This window comes from Babjeviella inositovora, assembly GCF_001661335.1.
Source record: "Babjeviella inositovora NRRL Y-12698 unplaced genomic scaffold BABINscaffold_6, whole genome shotgun sequence".
Lineage (NCBI taxonomy): Eukaryota > Fungi > Ascomycota > Pichiomycetes > Serinales > Babjeviella > Babjeviella inositovora.
The window spans coordinates 691809-705646 of NW_017566843.1; the positions used below are offsets into that span (position 1 = coordinate 691809).

Consider the following 13838-nt stretch of genomic DNA (forward strand, 5'->3'; position numbering starts at 1 on the left):
AACTTAAAGGCAGCCCATAGGTGCAGTACCAATTATGATTCTTTTTCACCTCAAGTCTGCGTTATCCTTCCTTACACTATTTTCCCGCTACTCTGTGCCCGTACGATGCTATCTGTACTTAGAACATCCAGATACGCCTTAAGAGCAGGGGTTCCCGCTCGTGCGATACTTCCAGGCTACCATCTTGCCAGACCCTACAAAACCTCCACCATCGACTGGGAGCCAGTCAAGCAAAAGTCAGGCAACGACACCACGAGCAAGCGCGTGTTTCTCTCGTTATTGGTCTTGATGCCGGTGGTTTCGTTTTTCCTTGGTTGTTGGCAGGTTAGGCGGTTACAGTGGAAGACGAAGTTGATCGCGGACTCGGAAGAGCGGCTTGCGGCACGGCCGTTACAGCTTCCCGAGGAGGTTGATCCCCAAGCGTGCAACGAGTACGAGTACAGAAAAGTACTTGTGAACGGGAAGTTTGACTACGATGGGGAGATTTTTGTGGGCCCTCGAGTCAGGGATGGTGTGAAGGGCTACCTTCTCGTGTGCCCGCTTGTCAGACCCAACGGCGACCGCATCTTGGTGGAGAGAGGCTGGATCTCCAGTGATATGGTCATTCCCGAGAGGCGTGGAATGACCTATTTATCCAGGCCGACAAATGAAATCACGATTCCATGCCTCTTGAGAAACCCGCCCCCAAAAACGTCACTCCAACACAACCACGAGTACGGCAGCAGATTATTTAACTTTATCGACATCACCGTGATGACCAAACAGTCCAAATGCTTACCAATGTACTTGCAAGCGAACTACGACATGAGAGACCATCCGGAGTATATCCACGAAGAGCCCAGCCAGTCCCCAGCTGTCAAAGTCAAGAAGCACTGGTGGAGCAAGAACGATAAGCCAGAAGAGACTGGGATTCAGAAGATCATCACCGAGGGCCCTAACAAGGGGCTTATTGGTGTGGACGAGTTTGACGCGTCGTTGGAGTTCTCAGAGCAACAGTTTATTAATGCTGGTGTGCCTATCGCCAAGCCAGCCAAAGTGGAGTTCAAAAACAATCATTTAAACTACTTGGTCACCTGGTACGGGTTGAGCATTCTTTCTACCATCGCGTTGTTCAGTGTGTTGAAGAAGTACAACAAAAAGGTGGACGCTAAGGCGGAGAAGTTGAGGCACTCCAAGAAGCACTTCTCATAGACATCCAGCCCTCGTAATATTTATAAGTCTCGCCCTTGTACATAAACCGGGCACCAATATAGTATAATAATATTGTTTGCACTTTGCTGATTATATTAAGCATATGTTATAGTAGCTCTTTGGCAAATTGTATGCAGATCCTTGGGTTACAGTAAACGCCAATATAGACTCCTATCCGTATGTGCGATTCATTATCGTGGCCTCCGCTCAACGTACCTAATTTGCTGCTCAGAGCTTCATTTAAAGCGTATACTCCTTGAATACGAAAGCTTTTTATGGACGAATGTTTTTAGCGCCCCGAGTAGAAAGAATATCACGTGGGTTCAACAGAATGCTGTTTTGGCATGTCTGTTGGGGTAGCTCTTGCCTACTTCGAGAGGTATTAGGGTGCTATAGCTCTATACCTCCTTTCGTGTTAGGTCCTAAACCTCATTATCTAGTATCCTTATCAGTTTGCTAGTATAGTTGGGGTATTTTGGTCTATTTTTTCCACAGTTATTTATCGCCATTGCCATGTTTCAGGAGATAAGATCGGCGTAGGTTCCTGCGGAACACCATCAGTGAGTGCTTGATAGCACTCAAAAATGTGGGGGGCTTTTTGTATCCCAAACCCGGCACAAAATTTCCCAGTGATTTTCAAATATATGACTCAAGCCCACAGTCATTTATTAATAAGGTATTACTATGTTATAGAACTATCTTGTCTAATCATTTCATTCGTATAACACACCAACATTTCGCTTAGTAAATCCACGTTCAAAGCTGCGTCGAAAAACAACGCGTGAAAAAGTAAACAAGCAGAAACAATTCTAACCCACCACAACCTACATTCTATCCATCTTGGACACATCAGAAGTCTCTAATAGAAACAAAGAACTTTTTCCTCGCCTACGTTCTTCTATTCCGAGTCAGCACTGTTGAGACTCTATTGATTATCACCTTCATCGGAATTGTATCTTTATCCAGACTTTCCCTCTACCCGGACTTTACCTCCATCGATTATTCTACAATGTCCAGGAGACTCTCGCGCCCCTCCACTCCCCACCGGATGTCATCCCGCCTGTCAGCCATTTTGCCGCAGTCACCGCGGATCCACTACCCAGTGGACCCCGAGAACTTGCCCCTCGACAATGTTCTCACACAACAGATCTTCTCGGAGCTTTCTGACTCGATGGGCGACTTGGATCTCAACTGCCAGAACTTACAGATTGTCCACGAGTCACTCACCTCGTTCAACGAGTCCTTTGCCTCCTTCTTGTACGGCTTGCAGATGAACGCGTGGTGCGTTGAGTTCACTGAAGGGCCCACGAAGGAGAGCTTTCTGCACCTTGAGAAGATGAAGAACTTGGAAGCCCAGATCCATGAGGCTGAGACAGATTTGGCTGAGCTTATGGAGGCCAGCAAGAGTCAGGCAGCGGCCGATATGCCGCCACCGGCCCCTAAGCCCAGGGAAGAGGACGACAGTTCGGATGCATATGGGGCCAACGAATCATTTATTGTTCAACCGAAAACAAAACTCCCAAGGCCGAACTTGCACCAGCCCCCGCGGTATATGCGCGGCATCACCCCGAAGGGATCCAGAATTCCGGCGTTGGACAAGCCAGGCAGGAAGGTGTCTCCAAACGGACAGTACATTTCCAGGAAGACAGCCCTCAACCCTCGCCCTCCATTCCGCTAAGAATATGGCAAAACGATCAAACTATGAAAAGTTGGTTACAGGATTATAGATTACTTGCTAGGATTGCTAGTTATCCAAATTACCAAACAAATACCAGATTCAAATGGGGTATCAAGTTCCCACCGCGTGAAATAACTACAAAATGGTTAAACCGCAGAAATAGGTTATAACCAACTAGGTTGACAAACTACAAAAGTGGGCAAAGGTTATCCAAAAATAACCCTTCTCAGGTGGTATGTATAAGCTCATCACACTTTTGACAAGCCATCCGAGGAGATTACGCCCCAACCCATTTTGTGGCACTATTGGATCGTTTCAACTTATCCACTGTGCCCGGTGTCTATTCCTCTTCCAGGTCCAGATCCTCCTCATCTTCCTTGACCATCAATGACTGCCACTTCATGGCAAGCTCGGCCATCCTGGACGAATCCAAGCTGGCATCGACAATGTCCTTCGGCACTTGGTTTTCCGAATGCTCCTTCGAGGCAAAGCGACCGATGTTGGCTTCGCTGAGGAGCCTAAATTCGTAATCAAAGTCGTCCGCTTCTGGTTGCTTCTGAAGCAACTCGTACCAGGTAAATAAAAGCGGATCCGTGGTACGGGCAAATGGATTGATGTCCACCAAGACGACCTTGTCGAACGGTCTTGGCACATACACGTCGAAGGCGAAGCTGGGGCTGTCGAAGTTGTCGTATAAGACCTCGTCGTAGAAGCGCTCGATGGCCAATGTGAGGTCGTCCTTCAAGGCTTCTAAGTAGTCGTAGAAATTCAAATCTCTCTGCGAAATCCCAATAATGTGTTTGTCCTTCACGTAGACTCTGAACTCCAACGCCGGATTTAAATCGGCCTCCCACTCCCGCAACACCAACTCAAACGTCGGCTCAGCCGTGTCCTCGCACTCGTCAAATGCGTGGTTGAGGTCGTGGTTGATATGGCTAGATGACTTGAGCATGAGATACACGTCATCCACAGATTTGCATTCCATCGTGTTGTTGAGCATGATCCAGGTGGCATCCTTCGGGGCCGACCAGTTCAACTTCGGGGTATACGCCCGCGACCGCTTGGGCGTAAAGAGGGCTTCTAGCTGCGCATGAAAGGCAGCAAACGGTATGGTGGGGTCGTTTACCGAGGACTCGCTCGGTGGGAGCTTGATCCCATCGTCGTTTAAGTACCGCACAAACTCTGCTGGTAATGGCTTGAGGATATGCGACGCAAAGGCATGCTTCAGGAATTTGGGGTACCACGCGGAGTACGCACAGAGGAGCACGTCTTGCGCGGTAAGGGTGAGTTTATTGAACACGTGGGGTTTGGAATCCATGGTAAATGCTGAATGAATCTGGGCAGGTGGCAATGGAGGGAGTCATATTTATGTTGCATAAGCCAACCTGCATAGTGCAGACTTTTCACTCAGTTGTATGCAGACGGCCGTTAAGATCTGACAGAAGGGACGAAAGGGCCATTGATCGGTCATACTATTTGGTATCGTCCCAATCTGCAAATTTTGCAATTAAATTTGGGACAGAATTGAAAGGGGAAATAATCGAATTGAAGTGTAGGGGTGATAAATGGTGCAACGTGCCATCTAGATTTGTTCTACTTGGCTGACAAATGTTCTGGTGCCACGCATGAAACACCGGCTGTCAAAACTCCATATTACCTTTAGACTGTCGTTTAGTTATGAACGCCAAGCTGCTTATTGAAGTCCCAGAACAAGCTTGAAGATATCTTTGATTCTTTCAGTGCTTGGTAGCTAGTTCCGGAGGCCAAGCAGTCCGCTGACACACCCCATTAACGTAGCAGATAATAATATATACTTATATTCAAATATTTTAATTTCCATTTCTTTATCAGAAAAAATACGATCTAAAACAGAAACAGCGGGACAAGTGAGCCTTCCAGAAGGGAATGTAGATAAAAGAAACTCAGGGTAGCTTTAAACAAATGACGTTATCGTTTTCAATCGGGAAATTTAGACGGTGACGAAAGATTCGACGAAGGTACCGGTGACGGTCTTCAATCTAGCCAACAATTCCTTGGACAATTCACCCTTGTCTCTGATAGCGGCCAAGATTTCTTCTTCGTTGGACTTCAAGTGGGCCATGAAGTCAACTTCGAACTGACCGATCTTGTCCAATGGAACGTTATCCAAGAAACCGTTAACACCAGCGTAAATAACTGGAACCTGTTCTTCGGCAGCCAATGGGGAGTACTGCTTCTGCTTTAACAACTGGGTCAAACGTTCACCTCTGTTCAAGGTCTGCTTGGTGGAGGCGTCCAAGTCGGAACCGAACTGGGCAAAGGCAGCAACTTCTCTGTACTGGGCCAAGAAAAGCTTCAAGGAACCGGCAACCTGCTTCATGGCCTTGACCTGGGCAGCGGAACCGACACGGGAGACGGAAAGACCGACGTTGATAGCTGGTCTAATACCCTTGTAGAACAATTCAGCTTCCAAGAAAATCTGACCATCGGTAATGGAAATAACGTTGGTTGGAATGTAAGCGGAAACGTCACCACCCTGGGTCTCAATGACTGGCAAGGCGGTCAAAGAACCACCGCCCAACTTGTCGGACATCTTGGCAGCTCTCTCCAAAAGTCTGGAATGCAAGTAGAAAACGTCACCTGGGTAGGCTTCTCTACCAGGTGGACGTCTCAACAACAAAGACAACTGTCTGTAGGCAACGGCCTGCTTGGACAAATCATCGTAGACAATCAAGGCGTGCTTACCGTTGTCTCTGAACCATTCGGCGATGGCACAAGCGGTGAAAGGAGACAAGTACTGCAATGGAGCGGCTTCGGAGGCGGTGGCGGCAACAATGATGGAGTACTTCAAGGCGTCGTGCTGTTCCAAGGTCTGGACCAACTGGGCGACGGTGGATCTCTTCTGACCAACGGCAACGTAGACACAGTACAACTTCTTGGACTCGTCAGCACCATCGTTCCATCTCTTCTGGTTCAAAATGGTGTCCAAGGCGACAGCGGTCTTACCAGTTTGACGATCACCAATGATCAATTCTCTCTGGCCTCTACCAATTGGGACCAACGCATCGACGGACTTCAAACCGGTCTGCATTGGCTCGTGGACGGAGGTTCTTGGCAAAATACCTGGAGCCTTCAACTGGGCTCTGGAGTAACCAGCAGCCTCAATTGGACCCTTACCATCAATTGGGTTACCCAAAGCGTCGACAACACGACCCAACATGGCTGGACCGACTGGGACATCGACAATCTTACCGGTTCTCTTGACGGTTTCACCCTCCTTGACCAATCTGTCAGAACCGAACAAGACAATACCGACCTGACCTGGTTCCAAGTTAAGGGCCATACCCTTGACACCAGAGGCGAATTCAACCAATTCTTCGGCCTGACAGTTGTTCAAACCGAAAACACGGGCGATACCATCACCAACGGACAAAACTCTACCGGTTTCGTTCAAGTTGGCTTCCTCAGAGACACCTCTGATCTTTTCTTCCAAGATGGAGGAGACCTCAGTTGGCTGTGGCTTCGCAGAAGCGAATCTGACGGTCTGGGCGACAGAAGCTCTCAATGGGGCCTGTACATGTTAGTATCAGAAATGAAAAATGCAATCGAAGCGGGGGCTCGGACATCTCGGATTTATCGATATTAGCCCGGAAGCGCAACGGGGAAACTTTGGCATAGCAAGACATATTTGGTGTAGATATGAGTTCAAGTGGATCCGTACGTTTGAGGGGTTTCAATCAACGGAGGATTTTTCAATAGGGGGAAAGGAGAATTTTCACCATGGAAGTGATGGATTGGGGTTGATAGACAGGACCAGCCACGAAACTATCACAGGCTGTCATAAGGCGAGATGCTTCAGAGGGTATCTGGCTACCCTTCGATTGATGTTTGTTTGTCTGGTAAGATACATACTCTGACGGCTTGTCTACCCAAAACGGAGGCAGAACGAGCAGCAGCTCTCAAAATAGGACGGGCTGATAACATTGTGATTAAATATTAACTGTTAATATCAAAGGAGACTCGATATGGCTTAACAAGGGGAGAGGGGCGTAATAAATAGTAAGGGTATGAGAAAAGATGTGTGAAAAATGGACCGCGCCCACTAAGGAGGTTAAAGGGAGGCTCGGGCACCGGTGGATCTTGGGCTACCCAAAATCGCGGAATTTTATTGGATGATGACGCGAATTACGCGCATCTCAGTGTAAAACATATCCCATAAGTCATGTGACCTGTAGGTATTTTCAGTCCTGCATTGAAGTATTATCTGGAAGCGTACTGGTCAACACCATGGATCAGCCGCGGGGGAGACGGCGCTTGAGCTACATCTATTACAGAGCCAAGGACTCAATTCATCACGCAGCGGGAATGTTTAGGTCTCAATTAGTATGTAAAGTCATGTTTTTGGTCAAATTCATCCGCTTTAAGGGACGTAGAGTGGTGTAGTTCAGATCTCGGTGGTTTCCCGGTCCCGGGTACGTATGCATCATAGACATTTTTCTGTGTGTGGTAGCTAATCATTAGAGATCAAATGGAGAAGTAGATCGCTGGCCCTATCGGCTGGTTAACCAAACATATCTCAAACTCCATTATTCTCTTATTGGATGCAGCTCTTCGGGCATATCGTGGTTGGGTAAATTGCACCCTTGTACGATTCGTGATTAAGCATTAATGAATGTTACTGATGGCCAATTGACCCTCAAGCTATTAGCTGTGCTATTCCCCAGTCTTCACGAAGGACGAGTGGACCTCTGGAAATCAGGAAGCCTGGAAATTTGTCACCATGCTTTACATCTACAACAGGTTCTCCCAACCTAATTCCATGACCCCAATCAAATCCCCGCTAATCGTCTGACCGGAACTGACCAGAACACGAGCAGCTCTTCACTGCCACGTATCATACATAATGCAATAATAGAAATCTAAACCGTTTGTAATTCCCATCTTTTTTCATCTTTTCCCTTTTTTTTTCAGTGTGCAATTTCTGCTTTTGGTGCTGGAGCTGTCAAGCCAATTGTAACACCGATATGCTTATCTGAGTCGTTCGTGCACCAGCAAAATAGGTTCTGTAGATACAAGCGCTATAAAATTTTCCTGGTACATTCTTCCATTCTTTCCCTATAGCAATGACTAAAACTCCAGATCCTGAGATTAAGGTGACCAAAGTTCCCAAAACGACGTCCACCTCCGTGAGGATCTCTGCAGATGACTTGTACAGACAGTCCACCCAGTTTCGATACTGGTCCTACAGAAAGCAGGACTTGGACAAATTGCGCGTCCAGATCAACGATGTGGGAGCCGAAATGACTGCCCAAAACATTGCCAATGCGTTAAAGAGCGAGGAGTTCAAGGAGCAGTATGTGCCGGGGTCCATAGAACCCCTCACCCCTGACGAAGAAAACGCCATTGTGACGTTTTACGCCCGCAAGATTCCGAATACGGGCCAATTTTTTCAGATGAATTCCCAGATAAAAGCCACGGGGATAGCCTTTTTTCGACGTTTCTACTTAGTAAACAGCGTCATGGAGTTCCATCCCAAGCTTATCTTGCACACCTGTCTCTACCTCGCTTCCAAGTCGGAAAACCACTTTATTTCAATCAACTCCTATAGCAAGCGCATCCCCAAGTCCACCCCCGAGTCCCTTTTGCGGTTCGAGTTCGATATCACCACCGCACTACAGTTTTCCTTGATGTGCCACCATCCATACAAGGCGATGTATGGCTTCTATCTCGACATCCAGACCTACATCTCTGACGTGGACCATGACCGCTTGAACAAGTGCTACGACAAGGGGAAAGGTTTCATCAACGAGCTGTTATTTAGTGATACCCAGTTTCTTTTCTCGCCCCCACACATTGCGTTATCCTGCTTGTGGGAGGCCGACAACGAATTGATCTCCAGGTATTTAAAGAGACGATTTGGGGGGAATGAGAAGAAGACGAAAACTACGGCGGTCAAAGAGGAAGGTGACCCGGCGGTGGAAGATTCCTCAAATAATGGAATAGATGTATCCGTCAAGCTCGAGGATACCATAAGCCTTGAAGAAAACTCCGTTGAACTCGAGGAGGGTGTGAAGGTTGGAGTTTCTGCAAAGCTTGAGGACAACGTAAAACTCGAAGATTCTGTCAAGCCTGAAAATGACAAGGAAGATGAGGTGAATGGTGAAAAGGATGAAGCCGCGGAATCGGAGGCGGCAAAAGTTCGTGAGGTGACATTTGACGATATGCGGAGAATCATAAAGCAGTGCTCGACGATCATTAAGAGGGCGTTGAATCCAACCATCACCGATGCCCGTGCCATCGACAAAAAATTGCACTATTGCATGCACCCGGAGAAGACCTTAAAAAGAAAGCGTGAAGATACAGGCACCCCGGACCCGGCGAATGTGAAGGCAAAGATGGAGAGTACCCAAGCACAAGACCCCAACCAGGTGTGATGAAGATTAGTGCATCTTGGTAGGGCGAGGTACGCCCAAAGGATATGATTAGTCCGTTATCGGGACCAATAGAGGAGCAACAAGGAAATATTAACTGATACGGCCAGTTTGTTCTTTAGGCTTTAATACGTGTTGTAGAATGGTTATTATACCTAGTAATGAATGATATGTTTCAAATAGCCTTCCGTATACCTCTTTATCTAAGGTCTAGAAACATAAGTCTATGTTGGATGTTATCCGAGGGGTAGAGACATGGCCATTACATCCTACCGGTCAGGCTACAATAGAAGCTCGTCAGGAGCTAGGCTGCACAATAATACTTATACTATATATTTTGAAAAAAAAATACCGGTACGAATCTTCTACGCTCCATAAAAGACATAGATCTGATCATCGAAGTGCATTTATTGTACACTAGGCGTGACGGAAATCTATATGATAAGCTAAGCCACAATATGTCCTATCTCCGGAATGCTTTTTTGTTTTTGTATGTTCCAGATACGTCTCATTTTTACCACTTCCATAATGTATCTGATTAATCAAAATCTGAAAATGGTATAGTTTAATTATTAACTTTGTTTATAGAGCATAAAGTCAAGTAATTCGATTTACTGTCCCTCGTCTCCGTAACATGATCACATTAGACTTCACCGTCGTTATCACGGTAAAACGTCATACCAATCTACGGTTGTAGCTTTCTAATAACACAGAGAATTCCAATTTATAGACATTTCAAATAGGTTCTGTAAAGCAATGGATAGATAATTAAACCCCTATATCTGCCACACTATCTCTTCGTGCACTCATACCTTACCATGACCCAAAACTAATTCCACAATTGTACAGAGTGTTCACCACTTCACGTTTCCTGGAAGCGGCTCTCATGTCACCACCACCCCCTTCTTACCCCTCAAAGCCTATTCAGCATTATTATGTTCAATTTGCAATCTTATAATACAAGTTAATATACACCTAGTAAAACCGTGGGGTGACGATGACTTTTTCATCGATGTGGCCCAACGAGTAGGCCCTGCTCTCGGACGAGTTGCGGTTGACCAACACCACATCCTGCAAAAAGTTTGCCTTGGCACCTCTATCAACATCCATAACGACGTTGCCCACCTTCATGGTGATCTTTCCGGACTTGTGGAAGCGCAACTTCCCAACCTGGCCCTCCAAAGCAGCTTCGGGCTTGACATCGGCCTCAGACTTTGCCTCAACCTCAACTACATCCTCTTCCTTCTCCTTGGCCACCATCTCAAACAATGGCAACTGCTTCGGCAACTGGAACAAAATGAATTTTCTGCTGGTCGGCTTCGCCTCGTCGGTCTCCATCGCCACATCGCCCAAGTCCAACGCCTTTATCAACGCAGTCAACCTGGCATGGTCAGACACCACGCGTTTATCCTCTGTGTCGTGCAATTTATCCACCATATCGTCTAAAGGCCTCCCCTTGATCGGTTTGTCATCGGACTCTGGTGACAAGGACCGCACGTCTTCAACCTCCAGCTTCACCTCCTCTTCCGGTTCTGGTGACGCCTCATCGCGCAACGCTCTGACAGGGAACAAGACCGTCTCGTTGTCATCGAAACGGTACTCCTTGCTCATGTCAATGCGTTTGGGGTCGTTCGGGTCTTCGTCATCATCCTCGCCGTGCGAAATACGCTCCGTCTTCAACTTCAAGCCGGCAATGTAGTCTGGGGTCGGTGAGCTCGAGCAGGTGCGGCTGGGCGTCGCACGCGCACTGAAGGCGTCGCCCGAGGCCAAGGGCCCGGTAGAGACCATATGTGTTCCGGTCATGCCACCTCTGCCGCCGCGACCGCGCCCTCTGCCACGTATGCCCCCACGCGTTGCACGCACTGGCTTGGCCTCTACCATTACTGGCGCGTCTGCATCACGCTCCTCCTTGGTCCGTCTTGCGACAGTCTTAGGCTTGAACTTGAGCCCGCCCCTGGCGGCGGGTGTCGCCGCAGGCGTTCTGCGCGCGAGCGAGTCAAGACGCGCCACAGGCGGTTTAACGTCTTTTAGTGGAGCAGACATGTTGGATGAATATACCGTATGAGGATGAAACAGAGCGTAACGTAGTGTCTAACTTTCAGCAGTGAATTGGCTTTTGATCCGAACCTTCTGACATCTCACGATTACCCGGCGCATCGAGAAAAATTTGTGAGCCGCACCAAAATATTTTTAATAGAACGGCAAATTTTATAAGCGATGAGGCTCTATTCAGTTCCCCACTGACAACTTGTTCTTTATTTTTCACACAACATGGCGCGTAAGAACGGATCCAAGCCGAAACAACAATATAGGGATGATGTGGAGCTTGACGAGGTCGACGCATTCAGTGCGGACAAGGAAAAGGTGCTTTTGGAGCAAGCGCAATTTGCGGCTCCCGACTCCAGCGACGATTCCGAGGAGGAGGTGATGGGGATTGACTCTGAATCCGATGCGGACGGCATGGACAGCGATATTGATGCGGAGTACTTTGGCAAAAAAGACGAAGTGGCGGAGTTGGAAGATGAGGCCGAGCAGGGCTGGGGAAAGAACGCTTACTACGGCGCGGACAACGCCGAGGACGACGAGACAGCCAAGCACATCGAAAAGGAGGCGATTCGCCAACAGAAGCAGCACCTCCAGGACTTGAACATGGACGATTATGTGGACGAGGACATGATGACGGAGTGGACCAAGACGGAGGCACGCGAAGACGCGGCGAACAATATCCTCGCGGGGGCGCAACCGGACGTATCGCAGATGGACGTGCAGGCGAAGCTTTCCTTATTAAAGACACAACACCCGGAATTCATCCCGCTTGCGAAGGAGTACCAGGCGTTGAAGCAGGAGCTCCAGATGTTGGGCCAGGCGAACGTGGTGGATCGGGTCAGATACACCGCGTTGTCGACGTATTTGGGGACGGTGGCGAGCTACTTTGCCATCTTCATGGCGCAGGTGCGGGCAGAGGATGTATTTTCCATGAAAGAGCACCCAGTGATGGAGAGCATTTTGAGCACCCGAGAGGTCTGGAGACAGGCGAAGGAGTTGCCGGAGTACAATGAAGCAATGATCATCGATTCTGAAGGCGAGACCGACGAGTCAGATGATTTGGAAGTCAAGATGTCTGACGATGGATCGGAAGCGGTGTCCGGTGACGAAGCGTCTGAAGTGTCTGGTGAAGCGGAAAGCGAATCTGATCTCACACTCGACGTTAAGTCCAAGAGGCAGATCAAACAGCGCAAGAACACCGGGGATGACTTTGTGGAGGGCGAGATGGACGACGTGGACCGCGAGGAGAAGCGTGCGCGCAGAAGAACGTTGCGTTTCTACACATCCAAGATCGACCAAGCGGCCAACAAGAAGGACGCGCGGTTTACCGGGGACGACGACTTGCCATACAAGGAGCGCTTGTTCGAGAGACAACAGCGTCTCGTGGAGGAGGCCAGAAAGCGCGGGTTATCGGACGCCAACGGCGCAGACCTCGATGACAACGAGTTTAACTCGGACGACGAAAAGGCCGCGAAAACCATCAACGAAAAGGAGAGCAATGATTACTACAGCACCGTCAAGGCCGGCAGAGCCGCGCAGAAGGCGGGCAGAGCCGATGCGCACACCGCAGCGGTGCAAGCCGCGAAGGCAGGCAAGTTGGAAGAATTGCAGGAGACCATTGGCAACGATGGGAAGCGTGCCATCAATTACCAGATCCTCAAGAACAAGGGACTCACGCCGCACAGGAAGAAGGAAAACAGAAATGCGCGTGTCAAGAAGAGAAACAAGTACGAGAAGGCCAAGAAGAAGCTTGGGTCTGTTCGCTCAGTCTTCAAGCAACCGTCTAGTTCGTATGCCGGTGAGAAGACGGGGATCAAGAAGGGGATCACCCGGTCGGTCAAGCTTGTGTAAAGGAAAGTCCTATATGGAATGTTGTATTTTAGCAAAAAAAAACTGCCAGCGCGTAGCTGGGTGTAGGAAGGCGCTGGTGGGTTTGGGCAGCGAAGCACGAAGAGAAGTCAAACGTGACATAGCTTTACGCTGTATATTGATCTCCCAACTTCGAGAAATGGGTGACCTAGTCATATAATTGATCATTACCAGGCGAAGTCATGTGCTGACAGTGGTGGTCAAGTAATAAACTTATATAATTATAATATTGAACGTTCTTATGCAGGAAATCTTAAGAAAAAAAAATTGAATGGAAAATGGAGATGTGGGGTCAGAGTTTCCAAGGTTGATTTTCAAAGGTATGCACGAACAGACAATGAATTTTTAATATACCAAGGGAAGCCGAGTTATCGCTCGCGTAATTTGAAGTGGTGGGAATCATCACCGCCTTGGGAGTTAAAACTCTGCAGAATCATTTGTCTTATCTTTGACGATTTGTGCATGATGGGTCCCAAATATTGAATATTCCATGAACAATATTTCGTCGTAGCTACGCATGCAAGGTCTCGGCGGACCAGATGGGGGCACGCAACAACTATTAGAGGAAGATTTTTAAACCACTACGAATTCAATTAAAACAGCTTATTTCCGTACTATATTTCAAACCGCTAGTTAAAGACGTG

General features: G+C 48.1%; 7 protein-coding genes across 7 annotated transcripts; 4 read left to right on the top strand and 3 right to left on the bottom strand.

Moving 5' to 3' along the window:
- Positions 1-34: 34 nt before the first annotated feature.
- SHY1 (Shy1p) lies at positions 35-1484 on the top strand (the record flags this gene model as incomplete). Its single annotated transcript, XM_019130821.1, has 3 exons — positions 35-114; positions 192-1152; positions 1461-1484. 3 exons carry the CDS (start codon positions 35-37, stop codon positions 1482-1484), a joined length of 1065 nt encoding a protein of 354 aa, XP_018985315.1.
- A 461-nt stretch (positions 1485-1945) lies between these two features.
- DAM1 (Dam1p) lies at positions 1946-3039 on the top strand. The gene has a single exon (XM_019127113.1). It carries the CDS (start codon positions 2201-2203, stop codon positions 2867-2869), a length of 669 nt encoding a protein of 222 aa, XP_018985316.1. The 5' UTR covers positions 1946-2200; the 3' UTR covers positions 2870-3039.
- A 170-nt stretch (positions 3040-3209) lies between these two features.
- Positions 3210-4187, bottom strand: BABINDRAFT_36160 (cell proliferation protein; the record flags this gene model as incomplete). Its single annotated transcript, XM_019131757.1, has 1 exon — positions 3210-4187. The coding sequence occupies one exon, from the start codon at positions 4185-4187 to the stop codon at positions 3210-3212; it is 978 nt and encodes a 325-aa protein (XP_018985317.1).
- Positions 4188-4838: 651 nt separating this feature from the next.
- ATP1 (F1F0 ATP synthase subunit alpha) lies at positions 4839-6832 on the bottom strand (the record flags this gene model as incomplete). The annotated part of the gene is made up of 2 exons (XM_019132745.1): positions 4839-6419; positions 6761-6832. 2 exons carry the CDS (start codon positions 6830-6832, stop codon positions 4839-4841), a joined length of 1653 nt encoding a protein of 550 aa, XP_018985318.1.
- A 1139-nt stretch (positions 6833-7971) lies between these two features.
- BABINDRAFT_36796 (TFIIH complex kinase subunit) lies at positions 7972-9282 on the top strand (the record flags this gene model as incomplete). The annotated part of the gene is made up of 2 exons (XM_019131785.1): positions 7972-8799; positions 8977-9282. 2 exons carry the CDS (start codon positions 7972-7974, stop codon positions 9280-9282), a joined length of 1134 nt encoding a protein of 377 aa, XP_018985319.1.
- Positions 9283-10181: 899 nt separating this feature from the next.
- RPC53 (DNA-directed RNA polymerase III subunit) lies at positions 10182-11363 on the bottom strand. The gene has a single exon (XM_019128928.1). The coding sequence runs from the start codon at positions 11320-11322 to the stop codon at positions 10255-10257; it is 1068 nt and encodes a 355-aa protein (XP_018985320.1). The 5' UTR covers positions 11323-11363; the 3' UTR covers positions 10182-10254.
- A 122-nt stretch (positions 11364-11485) lies between these two features.
- Positions 11486-13442, top strand: SAS10 (rRNA-processing protein). Its single transcript, XM_019127097.1, has one exon. The coding sequence runs from the start codon at positions 11551-11553 to the stop codon at positions 13174-13176; it is 1626 nt and encodes a 541-aa protein (XP_018985321.1). The 5' UTR covers positions 11486-11550; the 3' UTR covers positions 13177-13442.
- Positions 13443-13838: the final 396 nt, after the last annotated feature.